This window comes from Lithobates pipiens, unplaced genomic scaffold, assembly GCF_037356315.1.
Source record: "Lithobates pipiens isolate NorthernLeopardFrog02 unplaced genomic scaffold, aLitPip1_a1.2 Scaffold_24, whole genome shotgun sequence".
Classification (NCBI taxonomy): Eukaryota; Metazoa; Chordata; class Amphibia; order Anura; family Ranidae; genus Lithobates; species Lithobates pipiens.
The window spans coordinates 17,052,011-17,075,704 of record NW_027507786.1 but is presented as its reverse complement, the minus strand read 5'-3'; the positions used below and the strand labels follow the sequence as shown (position 1 = coordinate 17,075,704).

At 45.2% G+C, this 23,694-nt stretch overlaps 1 protein-coding gene across 1 annotated transcript in view; it reads left to right on the top strand.

Annotated features, from left to right (window-relative positions):
• LOC143929579 (vomeronasal type-2 receptor 26-like) overlaps nt 1-23,694 on the top strand; it is a 49,456-nt gene that overhangs the window by 8,551 nt on the left and 17,211 nt on the right. The window contains exons 3-5 of the mRNA XM_077453459.1: nt 8-299; nt 3,837-4,646; nt 6,087-6,314. Of these exons, the coding sequence (XP_077309585.1) occupies nt 8-299; nt 3,837-4,646; nt 6,087-6,314 (1,330 nt within the window). The remainder of the gene's footprint in view (nt 1-7; nt 300-3,836; nt 4,647-6,086; nt 6,315-23,694) is intronic.

The window sequence follows — 23,694 nt, the reverse complement described above, 5'->3', positions numbered from 1 at the left end:
TTTGCAGTCCTCAGCCACAATTTTATAAGGATCTGTTGACTTTCTTTTTTGCCATTGATGAAATTAACAAGAACCCTACAATGTTACCAAATATTACTCTTGGATATCACGTATATGACTCCTGTGCGGAAACCAGGAAGGCGATAAAAAACACATTGCAGATTTTATCCGGACCGGGAAAGATGGTCCCAAATTACTCCTGCAGAGAACGTAAAAAAATACTGGGCTTCATTGGAGACCAGAGCTCTGCAACCACCACATCTATAGCACAGATATTGGCTTTATATCGTTATGTACAGGTCAGTAAGGCTATATTCACACCTATGCATTTTTTTTGTGGGTTTTACATTTTGCAGTCCATTTAACATGGGACACGTTCACATCTATGCATTTTTTCCGCCGCTGCATTTTTCAAAAGGGGAAGGATCAGCGATTTTTTTTTTTTTTACCCACAGCACGTTGCGTTTTGCATGGAATAGACTTCAATGGACCATAAAAATGCAAGTGTTGTGTTTTTGATGCTTTTTTTACATGGTTTTGATGCGTTCTGCATTTTTCTTTTTTGCTAATAGGAAAATATGACAATTCTGTTCATGCAGTGCAATTTTGATGCACTCTTTACATTCTCTGGCACTCCAATAGCATCAAGGTCACAACAAAGTAGTGCAGGAACCTTTATATGTCCAAAGACGCATGTTAGGGTTAGGGTTAATGGCTAGGATTAAGGATGAGCCGAACACCCCCCGGATCGGTTCACACCAGAACCTGCGAACAGACCTAAACTTCATGTGAACTTTAGAACCCTATTAAAGTCTATGGGACTCGAATGTTCAAAATCTAAAGAGCTAATTTTAAAGGCTAATATGCAAGTTACTATCCTAAAAAGTGTTTGGGGACCCGGGTCCTGCCCCAGGGGACATGGATCAATGCAAAAACAAGTTTTAAAAACTGCCGTTTTTTTCTGGAGCAGTGATTTTAATAATGCTTAAAGGGATTGTAAAGTGAATTTTTTTTTTTTAAATAACAAACATGTTATACTTACCTCCACTGTGCAGCTCGTTTTGCACAGAGTGGCCCCGAACCTGGTCTTCTGGGGTCCCTCGGCGGCTGTCTCGGCTTCCTCCCGCAAGTGCTTCTCACGTTCATGCGAGCTCCCTCGCATGGTGAGAAGCATCTGCGGGCGCGCTCCTGTGATACAGCCGACGGCTATAGCTGCTCGCTGTATCACACGGCCCCGCCCCCCGGCGCTCCGCGTCAGTGGATGTGATTGACAGCAGCGCGAGCCAATGGCTGCGCTGCTTTTCATCCATCCACTCCAGCCAATCAGCGGCCAGGCTGAACGGTGGAAAGGATGGTGGGGGCGAGCGCGGAATTTTCGAGGGGTCAGGTAAGTAAAAGGGGGGGGGGGGGCTGGGGATGCAGGCACTATCAGCTGTTTTTTCACCTGAATGCATAGAATGCATTCAGGTGAAAAAACATTTACCTTTACAACCCCTTTAAAGTGAAACAATAAAAGTGATTTTAATAATGATTAAAGTGAAACAATAAAAGTGTAATATCCTTTAAATTTCGTACCTGGGGGGTGTGTATAGTATGCCTGTAAAGGGGCACATGTTTCCCATCAGGGTCAAGTCCTGGGGAAAAAACGTGTGGGAACTCCCACCCAAGATCCACTCCCCCACCAAAAAAAAAAAAAATGATACGCTCATATGCACGAACGCTTCAAAAGTGGTATTTTTCATCCAATTTTTGTATTGTGTGTACGAAGCTTAAAATTTCGTACCTGGGGGTGTGTATAATATGCCTGTGAAGGGGCGCATGTTTCCCGTGCTTAGATCTGTCCCTGCACAAAGTGTCATTTTTGCAGGAAAAAAAGTCATTTAAAATCACTCACGGCTATAATGAATTGTTGACTCCCGATAATACAGAGAAGTCATTGAAAGTCATTGATTAAAAAAAAAAGCGTGGGTTTCCCCCAAATTCAATTACCAGGCCCTTCAGGTCTGGTATGGGTTTTAAGGGGAACTCCACGTCAAATTTAAAAAAAAAAATGGCATGGAGTTCCCCCTAAAAATCCATACCAGACCCTTTATCCCAGCACGCAACCTGGCAGGACCCAGGAAAAGAGGGGGGGACGAGAGAGCGCCCCCCTCCTGAACCGTACCAGGCCACATGCCCTCAACATTGGGAGGATGCTTTGGGAGTCTGTGACCCCTCAAAGCACCATGTCCCCATATTGATGGGGACAAGGGCCTCATTCCCACAACCCTGGCCGGTGGTTGTGGGTGTCTGCGGGCAGGGGGCTTATCAGAATCTGGAAGCCCCCTTTAACAAGGGGACCCCCAGATCCCAGCTCCCCCTTGTTTGAAATGGTAAGGGGGTACAAAAGTACCCCTACCATTTCACAAAGAAAGTGTAAAAGAATGTTAAAAAAGACAAACACACTTTTGAAAAAGTCCTTTATTAAAAATAAAAAAAAGATTCCAGCAGTGGTAATCCACTCTTGCTATCCAGCAACGTATGATCATCTCTCCGGGGTCCAGCAATGGCTGATCTGATCCAGCAACGGGTGATCTCTCTGTCCAGCACAGCGAATCCATCCATCTTCTGTCTCCACTGGAGGAGACACTGCGGGGATCCCGGCAGCCTGTTTGATCCAGGATACTGCAAACTTCTCCCCGTATATTTGGAATCAAATTCTCCAAATTTTTATTCTCAAAGCAAACGAAAGATCATCACCGTGCAAGATTGTAAAATTGCTTTTTATTAAAATAAATAGATTCACTCACATTTGTATCATCTTGTAAAAAGCCTTGTATAATCAATTGATCATGACAGCTCTCCTCCTCACTATACTTCCTATGATATAAGCCACCGGACGTATCATCCCCGACTCCTCCCAACGTGTTGCGTCACAGGTCACCTGACTTTCTGAAGAGAATGAATAAATTTTTCCCCTTAATGTCCAGCCCATTTTTTGTGATTCGGCACTGCATTGCTTTGACTGCCAATTGCACGGTTGTGTGATGATGTACCCAAATCAAATTGATTTCCCTTTTTTTCCGACAGATAGAACTTTCTTTTGTTGGCATTTGATCACCTCTGCGGTTTTCTTTTTTGGCTATAAACAAAAAAAAAGACGAACAATTTTGAAAAAAAAAAACAACAATATTTTTTACTTTCTGCTATAAAATACATCCAATAAAAATCTAATTTCTTCATCAATTTAGGCCAATATGTATTCTGCTACATATTTTTGGTAAAAACAAAAAATGCCAATAAGCATATATTGATTGGTTTGCGCAAAAGTTATATCGTCTACAAACTATGGGATATTTTTATGGCATTTTTTTTTTACTAGTAATGGTGGCAATCAGCAATTTTTAGAGGGGCCGCAACATTGTGGCCTTGGCAATCTGCCTTGTTTACATTAAATATAGCAAAATGCATCAAATGTGTATAAAAAAAACACACGTTCAAAATGCACCGCAGTACGTACTAAAAAACAAAATTGACCGCATCCTGCATAGATGTAAACCAAGCCTTAAACCCTTTTTTACTCCAGAATTTGAGTTGACAAACACAGTTTACATTGTGAGCAGGTCTAATATTCTTTTGGGTTCTTCTGTATTTTTTTTTTTTTTTTTACAAAACCCATTGATTATCAGCATATCCACACGTGGCCTGGTAGTCATCATGGGGATTAGAGTGTAACGTGTCATTGTCATCTCTGTTTATAAAAAATATTCTGCTGAAAACTGAAATGTAATGTTTGCTCAGCCAGGTCCACCATGTTTTTTTTTATACTTTTATCAATGTCAATTCATGTTTTATAGATCAGTTATGGTGCAACCAGTCCAATACTGAATGACAAGAGGGTTTTCCCAACCTTGTTCCGGATGGTACGAAATAATTTAGTAATTTACTCTAAATTGGCTCAAATGCTGAAGTACTTTGGGTGGAACTGGATAGGAATCATTAGATCTGGTGATGACAGCGGGAGCGAAGAGTTCATAATTTTGAGGAACGTCATGAATTTCTATAAAATTTGTATTTATTTTGATTTATCAGTTAATAGCCACGCACCCCGAATTACACAATTGGATGAACAAGCACATTCTATTAAACAAACATCTGTCAATGTCATTGTACTTTTTGGGACATTGTTTGAATTTGGGGTTGGCATTTTACATTTTCTAAGAGGTTATATAGATGACAGAACAGTCATCCTTGACCCTACTTGGGCAACAAACATTGTCCTCATTGGTAAACACCCAGAAATATTTAATTGTAGTTTGTCCTTTGGGGCCAAGTCTGCAAATATTTCAGAATTTCTGAATTTTGCTAATGAATTCCAACCTCATAAGAAACCAAAAGACAAATTACTTGAAGATCTGTGGATGAGTGAATTTGGTTGTTCCACTATAGATAAAACAAGAAATGATCTCTTTGAATATTTATATAAAAGGACACTTCATGAGTGCAATGGCACAGAACGTATTAGTGATATCCAACACTTCTTCCATGGCGGTAATGCCCACCAGGTGTATCTGGCGGTTTACTCTATGGCCGCCGCCTTACATGATATGCTTGGATTCATGAAGACACCAACATCTGGAAGTCAGTTATTTATCATTAAACACCAGGTGAGTGAATCCTAGATAAAAGTAATCATATCTAAACCTTAGAGGTGAAGAATGCATTTTTTTTTTCATTTTAACTTACTTGGTAATCCAGTAAATAACACACTGCTATACTACTCTATACCCCCTACCCTGTTAAAGGGGGCTTCTAGATTGCAATAATCCCCTTTCTTGCATAGCCCTACAACCACCGAACAGGGTTAACATGGGGACAAGGTGCTTTGGGTTGGAGATAAACCCTTTCTGTTCTAAATCACTCCCCCATGTTGAGGACATGTGGCCTGGTATGGTTTAGGAGAGGGTGGTACTAATTTTCCTCCCTCTTTTCTGGCCTGCCAGCTTACATGCTCAGATAAGGACCTGATATGGATTGGGGGGACAACGTGCTGTTTTTTTTACCGAATTATTAATTGCCGGCATTCTTTGGATTATATTTCAGCTGTTAGTGGGGAAGCCAATTGACAGCTGATGAGTCATCGGTTGTCAAGGACATGGCGGCCAACTTCCTGGTCTGCTCCTTAAGAACCAGCTATTCTTCACTCAGAATTTGAATTGGCCGATTATTTTCTGACCAATCCAAATTTGAATTGAGCCATACCAGGCCACATGTTATCACCATTAGAATGGTTCCCTGCCAAGATCCCACTGTAAGGGCACTTGGTCTCCATTTTGATGGTAACAATGGCCTCATGCTTACTTCCCTAGTTCAGTGGATGTGAGGGGCTGTGAAGGAGACTTATCAGAATCTGAAAGCCCCCTTTACAATAAGGTGTCCCTCCAGATGCCCTGCCCCCTCATGTGAGTAAGCAAGGAATGCATAGTACGTCTTGTTGCCTATTCACAAAAAAAGTTAACAAAAAGATAATGTGAAAAGTCTTGTATTAAAAATAAATAAACAATAAATAAATGGAAAACATTGTCCATCTATGAAATCCAACTTCAATTGCATTGTCTAGGAATGTAGATCCAACATCCGTCATGATCAATGATATCAAGATGCCCAACAGAACTTCCAGCCACTACTCTTGTTGCACTTGACAAATCCAAATTTTTGTTTAGTAATCCCCTTATTTATTCAAAAGCAATGACCTGGATATCTGGGGTCTACTTATTCTAATGGGGCTTCCAGTTTCTGATAAGTCCCCCCCCCCCAAAGACCTCCATGTCCACTGGGACAGATATGTGAGGATGAGGCCCTTGTCCCAAATAACCACTGAGGTCTACATAAAGTTAAAATATTAGGTTGGACTTTAGAGTAATTTGCCAATTTTAGTACATACCAGGCATACTGACAAGATGGGTGGCAGCATTAAAGATAGTAGCAGCATTGATGGTGAGGGTATGGAAGAGGTCCAGCCTTCCATAAAAACGAGGTCCATCATTGAAAAAAAGGGTCCATGAAAAATGCATTTTAGCTTCAATTCAATTTTTGTCCTCCCACAGAAGTTGTACCGATATATACAAGCTTCAAACTACTTCTCAGAAAACACTTCACAAAAATACTTTAATGAAGATGGAGAATTTGTGTCGCATTATGTTATTCAAAACCATTTATTAGTCAACAAAGTTATTCTCACTAACGATGTTGGATTATTTGAGCAATCTAATTCTAGTGATGAGAACATTTTTATCAATGCAAGCTTAATAAAATGGAAGAATGACCGGGAAGAGGTGAGAGTAACAAGGACCCGTATTGAGGAAGATGCCTGTGGTCTTCTTGATGCTGATCTTTTCCCTATCACTGGCCTCCCCATGACTAATCTCTGGGGGGGGGGGGGCACTGAGTGAAACGCGTTTAGGGCATGGCCTGGTTGGAATCCAGGCTGAGGTTGCCACTCTCTTCACTTCTCTAGGATATCTTGGATGAGCAACTTCCAGGGGCCACCCATTTCTCTTTTGTAATGGCCTATCATGCTTTGTCATGTCTCGGTAAAGGTGGTCAAGAGGAGCAGGGTTTTTCATTCAAATGTCAGAGCTAACCCCTTGATGAATGATGGCTAGTGGGAAAATATTTAATCGCTTCCCGACCACCCGCTGCAGTCATACTGCGGCAAGGTGGCTGGATAGCGGAAATCGCCATAGGTGTATGGCAGTCCATGCATGTGATACAGCAGGTGTGCAACGCGGGAGCTCGTCCACGGGTCCAGCGGACTTAATGTGACCTGCAATCGCGTTATACAAAGGCAGAATGGGAATCTGCCTATGTACATAAGGCAGATCCCCGTTCTAACAGGGGACATGATGGATTAGTGACATCACCAAACCTCACTCCAAATCATCAGTCAGATGCCGCAGCTCCTTAGATGATCTCACACTGCAAACATACAGCTCTGAAAACAAAAAAAAAACAGGAGACAAAAGTTTAATTTTCAGGGAGCTACTGAGGTGCTACTAACCTTTCTAGATGTTCTCTAATAGCGATGGCCTTGCGGTTCACCTGGCAGTCGGTTTGCGGCAAACTTTGCTCATTCGCAATTTGCCAAACCGGCAGCCTTCTGACGCTGTTCGCAGCGGCCATATTCGTTTACATTGTGAAGAACTTTGACCCATGACACATCCATCATGGGGTACAGGACAGCCAATTGAGACATTTCATTACATGGACATACCCCCTACCTTATAAATAGACCTGATCTGGCGGCCATTTTACATTCTGTCTTTTGTCAGTGTAGGGAAAGGACGCTGTGTGGAGCAGGGACAGTCAGTCTAATCACTGGCTAGCTAATTAGCTATTACTATTAGGTCCACAAAAGTCCCTTTAAGGACTGGTATAGGTGTACAGTATATAGGGTTGTACATGTATAATATACTTTCTTTCAAATATAGAAAGTATATTATGGTGCACTGCTGACTGCTGTGCTGCTGAGTGCTGACGGATTCTGCAGCTGTTGTTTCTCAATGTAGGGAGGGACAGTTTGGTTCTTGGAGCAGGGGCAGTCTGCAATTCACTAGCTAGCTACTAGTGATGGCCGAACGGTTCGCCCGGCGGTCGTTTCGCAGCGAATTTTGGTGGTTCGCGGTCCGCTCGTTCGCTCGCCTTTTCCCGTCGTTCGCGCCGGCGGACTTACGTGTTTAATGTGTAAAAGAACTTTGACCTATGATGACACATCCATCATGGGGTACAGGACAGCCAATTGAGATATGACAGCACATGGACACTTGGACATTCCCCCTAACCTATAAATATACCCGATCTGGTGGCCATTTTACATTCTTTCTTCTGTCACTATAGGGAAAGGTTGCTGTGTGGAGTAGGGACAGATAAAACGCTAGCTATTTGGTACACAAAAGTTCTTTTCAGGACTGGTATAGGTGTTAGGTGTATATAGGTTTGCTGTGCTACTGATTCTTGCAGCAGCCTGAGTGTCTTTTGTCAGTTTAGAGAAAGGGAAAGGACGGTGTGTGCTACAGGGACAGCCAGATTAGTCGTCATCATCATCATCATCATTAGCTGTTACTATCAGGTCCACAAAAGAGCTATTCCAGTAACCACTAATTGTTCCAGGCTCCTCTTTTTTGCCACTTTGTATAGGGACAGGAAGGAAGCATTGTGTCAGGCAGTGAGGGTCAGTTTAAAGACTTGCTGTTACTATTAGTTCCACAAAGGTTCTTTTCAGGACTGGTATCAGTGGTACGGTAATAGGCTTGTACACGTATAATATTCTTTCTTCCAAATATAGAAAGAATATTATACTTGACTGCTGCCCTTCTGCTGCAGTCTGCTAATCATTCACAACTCACTTGTTCCACAAAGCTCTTTATCAGGACTGGTAACTTGGTCTGTGTAGGGTGCTACAGTACATAGGGTTGAGTACAGTCTGCTGTTCTGTAAGGACAGCTATCGGTCCACAATAGATAGGGTTGAGGTGCACTACTGCTGACTGCTGCCCTATACTGCAGCAGTCCTTCATTGGTATAGGGGCTGACGTACAGTCTGCTAATCACTAACACACAACCTGCTTGGTCCACAAAAGTTCTTATAAGGACTGGTAACTTGGTCTAGGGTGCTACAGTACATAGGGTTGAGTGCGGTACAGTCTGCTGTTCTGTAAGGACCGCTATCGGTCCACAATAGATAGGGTTGAGGTGCACCACTGCTGACTGCTGCCCTATACTGCAGCAGTCCTTCAGCGGTATAGGGACTGAAGTACAGTCTGCTAATCACTAACACACAACCTGCTTGGTCCACAAAAGTTCCTATAAGGACTGGTAACTTGGTCTAGGGTGCTACAGTACATAGGGTTGAGTGCGGTACAGTCTGCTGTTCTGTAAGGACCGCTATCGGTCCACAATAGATAGGGTTGAGGTGCACTACTGCTGACTGCTGCCCTATACTGCAGCAGTCCTTCATTGGTATAGGGACTGACGTACAGTCTGCTAATCACTAACACACAACCTGCTTGGTCCACAAAAGTTCTTATAAGGACTGGTAACTTGGTCTAGGGTGCTACAGTACATAGGGTTGAGTGCGGTACAGTCTGCTGTTCTGTAAGGACCGCTATCGGTCCACAATAGATAGGGTTGAGGTGCACTACTGCTGACTGCTGCCCTATACTGCAGCAGTCCTTCATTGGTATAGGGACTGACGTACAGTCTGCTAATCACTAACACACAACCTGCTTGGTCCACAAAAGTTCTTATAAGGACTGGTAACTTGGTCTAGGGTGCTACAGTACATAGGGTTGAGTGCGGTACAGTCTGCTGTTCTGTAAGGACCGCTATCGGTCCACAATAGATAGGGTTGAGGTGCACTACTGCTGACCGCTGCCCTATACTGCAGCAGTCCTTCATTGGTATAGGGACTGACGTACAGTCTGCTAATCACTAACACACAACCTGCTTGGTCCACAAAAGTTCTTATAAGGACTGGTAACTTGGTCTAGGGTGCTACAGTACATAGGGTTGAGTGCGGTACAGTCTGCTGTTCTGTAAGGACCGCTATCGGTCCACAATAGATAGGGTTGAGGTGCACTACTGCTGACTGCTGCCCTATACTGCAGCAGTCCTTCATTGGTATAGGGACTGAGAGCTTTGTCACAGGGTCATTTAAAAAATGACAGGCAGAGGAAGAGGCAGGCCCTTCCGCAGGGGTGGTAGGGGTAGGGCAGGAGCAACAGGCTTGAGCCAAAGTGGGAAGTTGCAGAAGGTGCGTTCAATTACTTTAAAGGACGCACCAGACTTGGTTGAATGGCTCGCTCAGCCTTACTCTTCTGCACCCTCCTCATCCTCTCGATCTGCACCCTCTTCTTCACTCTCTGCTATGTGCACCCCCAAAGACACTACCACCAACAACACCACCACAACCACCACCACCACCACATACCTTCCGCTTGAGTCACTGGAATTATTTTCCGATCCATATCAAGAGGACATTTCTGATGCGCAGCCACTCTTGGTATTGGATCAGGAAGAGGAGGTAGCAACAACCGCTACTCAGCAGTCTGACGACAGTACCCAGATCAGCCCAAGGAGGAGGTTGGTCCCCGGTGTTGCTGCCTACTCCGAGATCTCTACTTATAGCGGTGGGGAAGGTGACGTTGATGATGACGTGTCTAGTGATGTCACGTGGGTGCCCACAAGAGAGGAAGAGGAGGGGAGTTCAGAGGGAGATATGGACCAGCAGATAGGGAGGAGAAGCAGGAATAACTTACATTGCACAGGAGGGACAAAGCAGACTGCAAATGAATCAGGAGCGAGTCATCGACCATGTACGGTCACATCTGGCGCTCCCAGGACACCGGCACATGGCTCTGCAGTGTGGGCTTTTTTTAACGTGTCCGCTGCTGACAATAGCGTTGCCATCTGCAATCTTTGCAGTCAACGCATTAGTCGCGGTAAGTCCAACACTCACCTAGGGACGACCGCCTTAAGAAGGCACATGAGCAGCCATCACCGAGCCCAGTGGGAGCAACGGAACACACAAAGCCACACTGCAGGCTCTCACCGTCCAGCCTCGTCTTCTACTTCTCCTTCTCCTCTCTCCTCACAATTGTCCTCCACTCCACCTTCCATCACGCCAAGCTCACGTTTTTCTGCAAAAAGGCAGGCTTCCGTGGGCCTAATGTTCGAGCGTAAAAAAAAGAAAACGCCGGATAACCCTCTTGCCCAACGGTTGACGGCTGGCTTGTCAGAACTCATAGCCCGCCAACTACTGCCATATAAACTGGTGGACTCTGAGGCCTTTCGCAAATTTGTGGCCATTGGAACACCACAATGGAAGGTCCCAGGAAGGAAGTATTTCTCAGAGAAGGGCATCCCAGAGCTATATGGCCATGTTCAGCGGCAAGTGAATGTATCTCTGGCACACAGTGTCGGTGCCAAGATACATCTGACCACAGACACGTGGTCTAGCAAAAACGGGCAGGGAAGGTATATCACTTTTACTGCCCACTGGGTGAACCTTCTGACGGCCGTCAAGCATGTAACCCGTGGCACCCGTGTAGATTTGGTTTTACCGCCACGGATTGCATGCAGGCCTGACTCTTCTTCTCCTCCTCCTCCTACTCCATCCTCCTCCCTCTCCTCCTCAGCTGCCTCCTCCTTTTCCGCTGCTAGCGTCTCTTCCGCTGCACCGCCCAAGCTCCCCAGAACCTATTCCACATGCCAGGTGAGACGTTGCCATGCCGTGCTGCGTCTGTTGTGCCTGGAAGCCAAGAGCCACACTGGGCCGGCACTCCTTTCAGCTTTGCGTTCACAGGCAGATCAGTGGCTAACACCGCTCAATTTGACAGTTGGTAAAGCGGTGTGTGACAACGGTGCCAATCTGCTTAGCGCATTGAAACAGGGCAAAATCACGCACGTGCCATGCATGGCACACGTCTTAAACTTGGTCGTGCAGCGATTCCTTGTCAAATACCCTGGGGTCCAGGACATCTTGCGGCAGGCAAGGAAAATCTCGGCCCATTTCAGAAGATCTTACACGGCCATGGCTCGCCTTGCTGACATTCAGCGGCGACACCATCTGCCGGTCAGACGTCTTATTTGCGATTGCCCGACGCGATGGAACTCAACCTTCTATATGCTTGATAGGCTGCTCCAGCAGAAACGTGCAGTTAACGTCTACCTGTATGAACTCTGCAAAAGAAACGGTTCTGGGGAGCTGGGTTTTTTTTCACCGCGCCAGTGGCTGCTCATGCGCGACGCATGCAGACTTCTGCGGCCATTTGAGGAGATCACCAAACTGGTCAGTCGCAGCCATGGCGCCATCAGTGACATGGTACCTTATGCCTTCTTTATGGAGCGTGCATTGCCTCGTGTCATTGATCAGGCTGTGGAGGAGCAGGAGCGGGAAGATGAGGAAGTCGCAATGCTGGATGAATTCCCAGGGGGGGCTACTCTATCTGAGACAAGTCAACAACAGGAGTCTGAAGAGGAGTCAGAGGAGGATGGTGCCGGGGCGGATGAGGAGGAGCAAGAAGAGCGTGCTTTAAACCTTTCTGGGATCCCTGTTGTGCGTGGATGGGGAGAGGAGAATGAAGAGGACGACATTATCCTGGATGATGAGCAGGAGCCAGGCCACCACACCGCTTCCACTTTAGTGCAAATGGGGGCCTTCATGCTCCAGTGTTTTAATAGGGACCCCCGTATAAAAAGCATAAGGGTCAAGGACCAGTACTGGGTGGCAACGTACTTAGACCCCCGGTACAAACACAAAATGGCGGAAATGTTACCACCGTCGCAGAGGGCTGTCAGAATGCAGCACTTCCAGGCCTTGCTTCGAGAAATGCTGCATTCTGCTTTTGCGTGCGCTGGCAGAGGAGCAATTCCCACTCCCAGAGAAGGATTTGCGGGTACCAATCCAACCGCGCCTGCAAGAAGAGGCCGGTTTGAAGATGTGTTGGTAACTTCGGATATGAGGTCATTCTTTCAGCTGACCCATCGACAGGTGTCATCCGGATCCAGCATCAGGGAACGCCTAGACCGTCAGGTGTCCGACTACATTGGGTTAACGGCCGATGTGGACGCTCAGAGGAGTGATGAACCCCTGGACTACTGGGTGGGCAGGCTTGACCTCTGGCCAGAGCTTGCCCAATTTGCAATCGAACTGTTGGCTTGCCCCTCATCCAGTGTCCTGTCCGAAAGGACGTTCAGCGCAGCAGGGGGGATCGTGACCGATAAGCGTACTCGCCTAGCTCACGACAGTGTTAACTACCTCACATTTATAAAAATGAATGAGGCATGGATCTCGGAGGAATTCAACACATGTGACCAGTAGACCATGTATATGTCTATAAACAATTTTTTTAATCAAGCACACAGACCTTCTTTCTTCATTTGGCTCACTTCCTTTTCCCAAAAAAGCACACCGTACTATATGCCCCTACCCTCCTCTTTGAAGAGGTTGAGCGGTGTCATATTTCTACTGGGGCTGCTTATGATATCCCTGTGCTGTGCTGACTTCCTCCTGGGGGTTCTTATTATGAGGGGATCACACCATCCCTGTGCTGTGCTGAGTTTCTCCTGGGCCTGCTTACTATGAGGGGATCACACCATCTCTGTGCTGTGCTGACTTCCTCCTGGGGGTTTCTTATTATGAGGGGATCACACCATTCCTGTGCTGTGCTGACTTTCTCCTGGGCCTGCTTACTATGAGGGGATCACACCATCCCTGTGCTGTGCTGACTTCCTCCTGGGGGTTCTTATTATGAGGGGATCACACCATCCCTGTGCTGTGCTGACTTCCTCCTGGGGGTTCTTATTATGAGGGGATCACACCATCCCTGTGCTGTGCTGACTTACTCCTGGGGCTGCTTACGGTGCTGCTGTCATTGCTGTATATCACGGTGCTGGTGTGAGTGCTTAATGTCACGGTGCTGCTGTCAGTGCTGTATATCACGGTGCTGATGTCAGTGCTTAATGTCACGCTTCTGATGTCAGTACTCTCTATCACGGTGTTGCTGTCAATGCTGTATGTCACGGTGCTGGTGTTAATGCTTAATGTCACGCTTCTGATGTGAGTACTCTCTATCACGGTGCTGCTGTCAGTGCTGTATATCACTGTGCTGATGTCAGTGCTGTATGTCACGCTTCTGATGTCAGTGCCCTCTATCACGGTGCTGCTGTCAGTGCTGTATATCACGGTGCTGATGTCAGTGCTGTATGTCACGCTTCTGATGTCAGTACTCTCTATCACGGTGTTGCTGTCAATGCTGTATGTCACGGTGCTGGTGTTAATGCTTTATGTCACGCTTCTGATGTCAGTACTCTCTATCACGGTACTGCTGTCAGTGCTGTATATCACTGTGCTGATATCAGTGCTGTATGTCACGCTTCTGATGTCAGTGCCCTCTATCACGGTGCTGTTGTCAGATGCCTCTATCACGGTGCATGTGTCATTGCTGTATGTCACGCTGCTGGTGATCATCTCCTGCACCCTCTTCTTTGCCTACCCTGGTCCCTGACCTTCCCTCTCCTCCATTGCCTTCATGCGCTCCACAGTCCTGAATTGTCAGAACAATTTCCCAAATAAGAAAAGAATGCTTGTAGTTATCGATCCCAAATTCACCTCATACATGTATTATGTCATTAGCCAGGTGGTGGGACTATGTTTTCCCTGCTAATAATTACCTCGTGGCTGCAAATTCGACCTAAAGGTTTGAAACGTTCGCCTCCCATTGAAGTCAATGGGGCCCGCGGCGAACGTTCGGTTTCGCGAACGGTCGGCCTCGTTCGCGGTCTGCGTTCGCGAAATGTCCCGTCGGAGGTTCGGGCCATCACTACTAGCTACTACTAGGTCCACAAAGGTCCTTTTAAGGACTGGTATAGGTGTGCAGTATATAGGGTTGTAATACACGTATAATATACTTTCTTTCAAATATAGAAAGCATATTATAGTGCACTGCTGTGCTGCTGACCGATTCTGAAGCTGTCGTTTCTCAGTGTAGGTAGGGACAGTTTGGTGTTTGGAGCAGGGACAGTCTGCAATTCACTAGCTACTAGCTAGCTACTATTAGGTGCACAAAGGTCCTTTTAAGGAATGGTATAGCTGTACTATTTGGTGTGCTGTATATAGGGGTGTAATACACATATAAAATACTTGCACATATAGAAAGCATAGTATAGTGCATTCCCACTGTGCAGCATTGTGACTGCTGAGCGGTTCAGCAGCGATACTACAAAGAGTGACAAACGCAATTAGAAAAAAGTATTATAACTGGTGTGATAGACCAGTGGCCCCACAAAACGACAGATTGAAGCAGGGTGTTATATACCTTCTTCCACATACATACTGCACTTCTCTAGAGACTTTTGTCACAGGGTCATTTAAAAAATGATAGGCAGAGGAAGAGGCAGGCCCTTCCGCAGGGGTGGTAGGGGTAGAGCAGGAGCAACAGGCTTGAGCCAAAGTGGCAAATTGCAGAACATGCGTTCGATTACATCAAAGGATGCACCACACTTGGTTGAGTGGCTCACTCAGCCTTACTCTTCTTCACCCTCCTCATCCTCTCGATCTGCACCCTCTTCTTCACTCTCTGCTGTGTGCACCCCCAAAGACACTACCACCAACACCACCACCACCATATACGCTCCGCTTGAGTCACAGGAATTATTTTCCGATCCATCACAAGACATTGCCGATGCCCAGCCACTCTTGGCATTGGATCAGGAAGAGGAGGTAGCAACAACCGCCACTCAGCAGTCTGACGACAGTACCCAGATCAGCCCAAGGAGGAGGTTGATCCCCGGTGTTGCTGCCTACTCTGAGATCTCTAATTATAGCAGTGGGGAAGGTGATGTCGATGATGACGTGCCTAGTGATGTCACGTGGGTGCCCACAAGAGAGAAAGAGGAGGGGAGTTCAGAGGGAGATATGGACCAGCAGATAGGGAGGAGAAGCAGGCAAAACTTACATTGCACAGGAGGGACAAAGCAGACTGCTAATGTATCAGGAGCGAGGCATCAACCATGTACGGTCACATCTGGCCCCCCAGGATGCACGTGGCTCCGTAGTGTGGGCTTTTTTTAATGTGTCCGCTGCTGACAATAGTGTTGCCATCTGCAGCCTTTGCAGTCAACGCATAAGTCGCGTTAAACCCAACACTCACCTAGGGATGACCGCCTTAAGAAGGCACATGAGCTGCCATCACTGAGCCCAGTGGGAGCAACGGAACTCATAAAGCCCTACTCAATCTGGCGCCCCCAGGACGCCGGCACGTGGCTCCGCAGTGTGGGCTTTTTTTAATGTGTCCGCTGCTGACAATAGTGTTGCTATCTGCAGCCTTTGCAGTCAATGCATAAGTCACGGTAAGCCCAACACTCACCTAGGGACGACCGCCTTCAGAAGGCACATGAGCTGCCATATAAACTGGTGGACTCGGAGGCCTTTCGAAAATTTGTGGCCATTGGAACACCACAATGGAAGGTCCCAGGAAGGAAGTATTTCTCACAGAAGGGCATCCCAGAGCTATATGGCCATGTTCAGCTGCAAGTGAATGTATCTCTGGCACACAGTGTCAGTGCCAAGATACATCTAACCACAGACACGTGGTCTAGCAAACATGGGCAGGGAAGGTATATAACTTTTACTGCCCACTGGGTGAACCTTCTGACGGCCGTCAAGCATGTAACCCGTGGCACCTGTGTAGATTTGGTTTTACCACCACAGATTGCATGCAGGCCTGGTTCTTCTTCTCCTCCTACTCCGTCCTCCCTCTCCTCCTCGGCTGACTCTGCTAGCTTTTCCGCTGCTAGCGTCTCTTCCGCTGCGCCGCCCAAGATCCCCAGAACCTATTCGACATGCCAGGTGAGACGTTGCCATGCTGGGCTGTGTCTGTTGTGCCTGGAAGCCAAGAACCACACTGGCCCTGCACTCCTTTCAGCTTTGCGTTCACAGGCAGATCAGTGGCTAACACCGCTCAATTTGACAGTTGGTAAAGTGGTGTGTGACAACGGTGCCAATCTGCTTAGCGCATTGAAACAGGGCAAAATTACGCACGTGCCATGCATGGCACATGTCTTAAACTTGGTCGTGCAGCGATTCATTGTCAAATACCCTGGGGTCCAGGACATCTTGTGGCAGGCAAGGAAAATCTCGGGCCATTTCAGAAGATCTTACACGGCCATGGCTCGCCTTACTGACATTCAGCGGCGACACAATCTGTTGTTCAGGCGTCTTATTTGCGATTGCCGACGCAATGGAACTCAAACTTCTATATGCTTGATAGGCTGCTCCAGCAGAAACGTGCAGTTAATGACTACCTGTACGAACTCTGCGGCAGAACAGGTTCTGGGAGCTTGGTTTTTTTCACCGCGCCAGTGGCTGCTCATGCGCGACGCATGCAGACTTCTGCGGCCATTTGATGAGATCACCAAACTGGTCAGTCGCAGCCATGGCGCCATCAGTGACATTGCATCTTATGCCTTCTTTATGGAGCGTGCATTGCATCATGTCATTGATCAAGCCGTGGAGGAGCAGGAGCAGGAAGATGAGGAAGTCGCAATGCTGGATGAATTCCCAGGGGGGGCTACTCTATCAGAAACAAGTCAACAACAGGAGTCTGAAGAGGAGTCAGAGGAGGACAGTGCCGGAGCGGATGAGGAGGAGCAAGAAACTCCTTCTTCTTTTCATGCTTTATTTTTTTTTTTTTATTCTTTATTTATCTCAATTTTTTTTTCAGCAAAGAGTATATAAAACAATTTAACAAAAGAGAAAAAAAAGACAAAAAAAACCTTATTACACATAAATACTAACATTTCTTGAAATCTTTATAAATTAGGCCTATGCCATCCAAACGTTAGATACCCCTCTGCCTTCGCCCGCCCCCCCCCCCCCCTTTCCTTGCAGGTTGCTCATGGGTGCCATAGTTGTATCCATTATTTCTGACCGGGTATTAGTTTTGTTTTTTTTTTCTTATATTTATTGTGTGATTTCCTCTACATATCTCCAAGAGTTTTTAAATTCCTCCCACGAAGTCCATTTATCTAAGCCTCCCTCTTCTACTATTAGGTCTTCGTCTCCTTCCTTATAGTGTTCTATTTTTTGTATTTCGTTTACACGAAAAATCCATTCCGATATTTTAGGGCTTTCGTTCTCTCTCCATTTTTTTGGGATTAATTGTTGGCGGTGTCTAGAAGAATGGGAATTAACGAGGTTTTGTATTGCTTTATGGGTTCATCTGTCCCATGAAATAGAACCGTCCAAGGATCTTCTCTTATTTCCTTTTTAGTTACAACCTTTATTATCTCTATGATCTTCCTCCAATATTTTTTAATAATGGGGCAGTCCCACCAAATATGGGCCATAGTCCCAATTTTTTTACACCCGCGCCAACAATCCGCAGATTGCGCTACCACAAATTTGTCCGTTTTGTCAGGAGTGGCGTACCACCTTGATAAGCACTTGTAGTTTGTCTCTATCAGCTTATTATCTACCACCCCGGTGTGAATTAACTTAAAAATCTTCTTGCGAATTTGAGTGCTACATTGTGACCCCAAGTCCTTTTCCCACTTTTCGATGTATGGCGGGTCCTCCCGCTCGTCTCTCTCTGAGAGAATCTTATATATTCGAGTTATATTTTTTTTTGATTTTTCTCTCAAACATAGCCGCTCCAAAGGTCTCAAATCCTCTTCACTTCGGATTGGCTGAGGTAACTTTGAGATAAAGTGACTTAACTGGAGGAACCGCCATACATCGATCTTCATAAGTTCTGTGTGTACGCTCAGTGCTTGAAATTAAATTATTTTACCGTTAACTAGTATATCTTTTAATTGAGCATTTCCTTTTATTATCCAATTACCCCCTACTTCCTGTTTTCCCGGTGTAAAATAATCGTTTTCTTTGAGAAAAATCAAAGGTGAATTATACCCCCAGTTATTTTGTGAATGAGTGCGGTCCCATATCTTAAATGCTAAACGTGTTATCGCGTGTGCATTTAGTCCTATTGACCTGTACTGTGGGGGATTCCATATTACGCGTCCTAAAAGTGCTTGACTCATTACATTTTCTAAACTCACCCATCTCTTTTCATTAACCTCTTTCGCCCATTCCACCACTCGTGACAAAACTACTGCATTGTAGTATCTTTTTAGATCCGGAACTGCCAGTCCCCCTTGTCTTTTCCCCCTGCTTAACACCGCCAAAGTAATTCTCGGCTTTTTAAATTGCCATATATATTTAGAGATTATATTTTTCAATGTTCTAAAGTAGGCCTGAGAGAGCGGGATGGGCAACATTTGAAACTTATATATAATCTTCGGGGCCAGAAACATTTTGACTGCGTTAATCCGTCCTAACCAGGAGAGGGGACATGTTGAGATTTTTTTTATTTCTTTTTTTATTTCATCAAGTAATGGGATATAATTATTCGTGTATATTTTCCTAATCGTATCCGTAAGATAGACTCCCAAATATTTGATTGCCTTACGCCAGGGGAAGCGGAATTCTGCCCGGAGTTTCTCCTCTTCCTGGGTGCTGATATTAACATTCAAGACTTCGGATTTGCCGAGGTTTATTTTCAAATTCGATATTTTGCCGAATTTTTCCAACGTCCTCAGCAAGTTCAGAATCGTAATCCTAGGATTGGTAATAAAAAAGAGCACATCGTCCGCATAGGCTGCGAGTTTGTGTTCATCCCTTCCCATCTCGATCCCCTTTATGTCTTGGTTGTTTCGGATAAAGGTCAGTAATGGCTCCAGGGATAAAGCAAAAAGGAGCGGGGACAACGGACACCCCTGTCTGGTGCCGTTTCCCATTTGAAATTGGGTGGAGGATTCTCCATTAATCTTTACTGAGGCCTGCGGATGATTATAAAGTACCTGGATCCATTGGATCATTCTCTGTCCTATACCCATTACTTCTAACGTTTCTATCATGAGTCCCCAGTCTACCCTGTCAAATGCTTTCTCCGCATCTATAGACAGGAATAGACCTGGGGTCCCACTATTTTTTAGAGCCTGGAGGAGGAGCAATGCCCTTACTCCATTATCCCTACCTTCTCTTTCGGGTATAAATCCGACCTGATCTGGATGCACTAGTTCATTCATCTTTTCCTTCAATCTAGACGCCAGAATTTTGGCGAATAGTTTTGTATCAGCATTCAATAATGCTATCGGCCTATAACTGGAGCAGAGCAAGTGATCCTTTCCCTCCTTTGGTATTACCGTGATGGAGGCCTGCAAAGCCTCTGCATTCATTTCATATTTTGTACCTAATCCGTTCATATATTTACATAATCTGGGAACTAATATCTCCTTAAATTTTTTAAAGTAAAAAGTCGTGTACCCATCAGGTCCCGGACTTTTACCCGATGCCGTATCCTTTAACGCTTTAATTTCCTCTTCTGTGATAGGTCTATCTATATTATATCTGTCGCTTTCATGTAAGTGCGGTAATTTAGTATCATACAAAAATTCTTTAATGATTTCCTCTTCCCCTTTACCTCGCCCCCCTTTTTGGCCTACATTATACAGGGCTTCGCAGTATTGCCTGAATACCTCCGCAATTTCCTTGGTAGTGTGGACCATCTTCCCATTCTTATCCTGAATTTTATCAATAAAGTTAGTCCCCCTCTTCCCTTTTAGCTGTCTCGCTAGATATTTACCTGTTTTATTTTTCCCATAGTATCTCTCTCTGGCTCTCCCCTCGTATGCCCTCCTTGCTTCCTGATCCATCAAGTCCTTGAGTTCCTCTCTCATGTTGATCAATAGATGAAAGGGTTCCTGCTTTTGACCCTTGTGTTTTTTATGCTCTTGCTCTAATCTATAAACTTCTTTTATCAGATTCTCCCTTCTCTCTATTCTATCTTTTTTTCTTTTTTGCTCCTATGGAGATGAGGATACCCCTGTTGTATGCTTTATGTCCTTCCCATAGGGAGGCACCCGAAATTTCCCCTACATCATTCATCGAGAAGTAGAATTCTATTTCTTTCCGAATTATCTCTACGGTTTCTTTATCCTGTAAAAGATTTTCATTTAATCTCCATGTAAAAGGTTTTCTATGTATTCCGGGTATCCTCATCTTCATTATCACTGGGGAGTGATCTGACAGAGACACTATTCCTATCCTTGTTTCAGAGACTTCTTCTAACAGCCTATGATCCACCAATATGTAATCCAGCCTGGAGTGCGTCCCGTGCACGGGGGAAAAAAAAGTATAATCTTTTATTTTTTCATGTTGGATCCTCCAAGCATCCATCATTTGATGTTGTTTCAGGCGATGTTTAATTATTTTCAGAGTCCTCTCATTCGTCCCCCTTGCACGGGATGTGCTATCCATGGCCGGATCCATACAAAAATTTAAATCCCCTGCCAAAATTACATCCCCTGATTTAAAGTCTGCTTGTCTCCGTAATATTTGTTTCAAGTATCCTACTGGGTTTTTATTTGGACAATATACATTTGCAAGAGTAAACACCCTATTTCCTAGTTCTCCCTTAACCACCTTCAGACCGGACCATTTTGCTGGTAAATGACCAGAGGTCTTTTTACAATTTGGCACTGCGCTGCTTTAACTGGTAATTGCGCGGTCATGCAATGTTGTACCCAAACAAAATTTGCGTCCTTTTCTTCCCACAAATAGAGCTTTCTTTTGATGGTATTTGATTGCCTCTGCGACTTTTATTTTTTGCGATATAAACGTAAAAAGACCGCAAATTTTGAAAAAAAATGATATTTTCTACTTTTTGTTATTAGAAAAATCCAATAAACTCAATTTTAGTCATACATTTAGGCCAAAATGTATTCAGCCAGATGTCTTTGGTAAAAAAAAAGTCAATAATTGTATATTTATTGGTTTGCGCAAAAGTTGTCACATCTACAAACTAAGGTACGTTTTCTGGAATTTACGCAGCTTTTAGTTTACGACTGCCTATCTCATTTCTTGAGGTGCTAAAATGGCAGGGCAGTACAAAACCCCCCCAAATGACCCCATTTTGGAAAGTAGACACCCTAAGGAAATTGATAAGTGGCATGTTGAGCCCATTGAATATTTTATTTTTTTGCCTCAAGCGATTGAATAATGACAAAAAAAAAGTTTTTTTTTTTTTTTTACACAAAGTTGTCACTAAATGATATATTGCTCACACATGCTATGGGCATATGTGAAATGACACCCCAAAATAAATTCTACTGCTTCTCCTGAGTATGGGGATACCACATATGTGGGACTTTTTGGGAGCCTAGCCGCGTACGGGGCCCCGAAAACCAAGCACCGCCTTCAGGCTTTCTAAGGGCGTAAATTTTTGATTTCACGCCTCACTACCTATTACAGTTTTGAAGGCCATAAAATGCCAAGATGGCACAAAACCCCCACAAATGACCCCATTTTAGAAAGTAGACACCCCAAGCTATTTGCTGAGAGGCATTTTGAGTCCATGGAATATTTTATATTTTGCCACAAGTTGCGGGAAAATTACAAACTTTAATTTTTTTTTATTTTTTTTTCACAAAGTTGTCACTAAATGATATATTGCTCACACATGCTATGGGCATATGTGAAATGACACCCCAAAATAAATTCTGCTGCTTCTCCTGAGTACGGGGATACCACATATGTGGGACTTTTTTGGAGCCTAGCCGCGTACGGGGCCCCGAAAGCCAAGAACCGCCTTCAGGTTTTCTAAGGGCGTAAATATTTGACTTCACTCCTCACTACCTATTACAGTTTTGAAGGCCATAAAATGCCAAGATGGCACAAAACTCCCACAAATGACCCCATTTTAGAAAGTAGACACCCCAAGCTATTTGCTGAGAGGCATGTTGAGTCCATGGAATATTTTATATTTTGCCACAAGTTGCGGGAAAATTACAAACTTTTTTTTTTTTTTTTCACAAAGTTGTCACTAAATGATATATTGCTCACGCATGCCATAGGCATATGTGAAATGACACCCCAAAATAAATTCTGCTGCTTCTCCTGAGTACGGGGATACCACATATGTGGGACTTTTTGGGAGCCTAGCCGCGTACGGGGCCCCGAAAACCAAGCACCGCCTTCAGGCTTTCTAAGGGCGTTACAGTTTTGAAGGCCATAAAATGCCAAGATGGCACAAACCCCCCCCAAATGACCCCATTTTGGAAAGTAGACACCCCTAAATTTAGGGGTACACTAGTGAGACTAGGTAATAAATGGCGGGTGCCCTGAAACTATAAAAAAAATAACTAACCAATCAGCGTCACCTGTAACAGTTATATGGTGATCACTGGTGAAAGGGTTAACTAGGGGGCAATCAGGGGGCTTTATGCGGTAGTATATGGGGGTCCCTGGCGCTATAAAAAGCTGCGGCGAACCTAAATACCTACCTGCCTAACTAGCGTCACCTGTGACACTAATACAGCGATCAGAAAAACGATCGCTTATTAGGCTGGGTTCCCACTGGAGTGATGCGGGAACGCCACGAATCCGCGGCGGGTTACCGCATCGCATGCCTCCCGGCAGCAGTTCACACTGCCCTATGCGAACTGCTGGGAGTGTCAGTGAAATGTTAATGACACCCCCAGATCAGTTCGCATATCGCAGTGCGATCTGCAAACTCGGATCGCATGGTGTGAACACCCATGCGATCCGATTCTGCTGCGGACCAAAAAAAGGGTCCCGTGCGAGTTTGCGGCGGGTGCGGCGGGTGCGACACGAATTCAGCCATACTATCTGTATGGCTGAACTCGAATCGCACAGAGATCGGATGTGATTTGCACTGCAGTGCGGTGCGAATCACATCCGTTCTCATAAACCGCTGCAATGTGAACCCAGTCTTAGTGACACTGGCGACGGGGGGTGATCACGGGGTTAAACCTTTATTGGGGGGGTTAGGGGGGTACCTTAGAACTAAAGGGGGCTAACCCTAACTGCCCTAACAGTTATTACAGTCACAAATGACACCCGCCGGGTGATCAGGGGGTTAAACCTTTATTAGGTAATAAATGGCGGGTGCCCTGAAACTATAAAAAAATAACTAACCAACCAGCGTCACCTGTAACAGTTATATGGTGATCACTGGTGAAAGGGTTAACTAGGGGGCAATCAGGGGGCTTTATGCGGTAGTATATGGGGGTCCCTGGCGCTATAAAAAGCTGCGGCGAACCTAAATACCTACCTGCCTAACTAGCGTCACCTGTG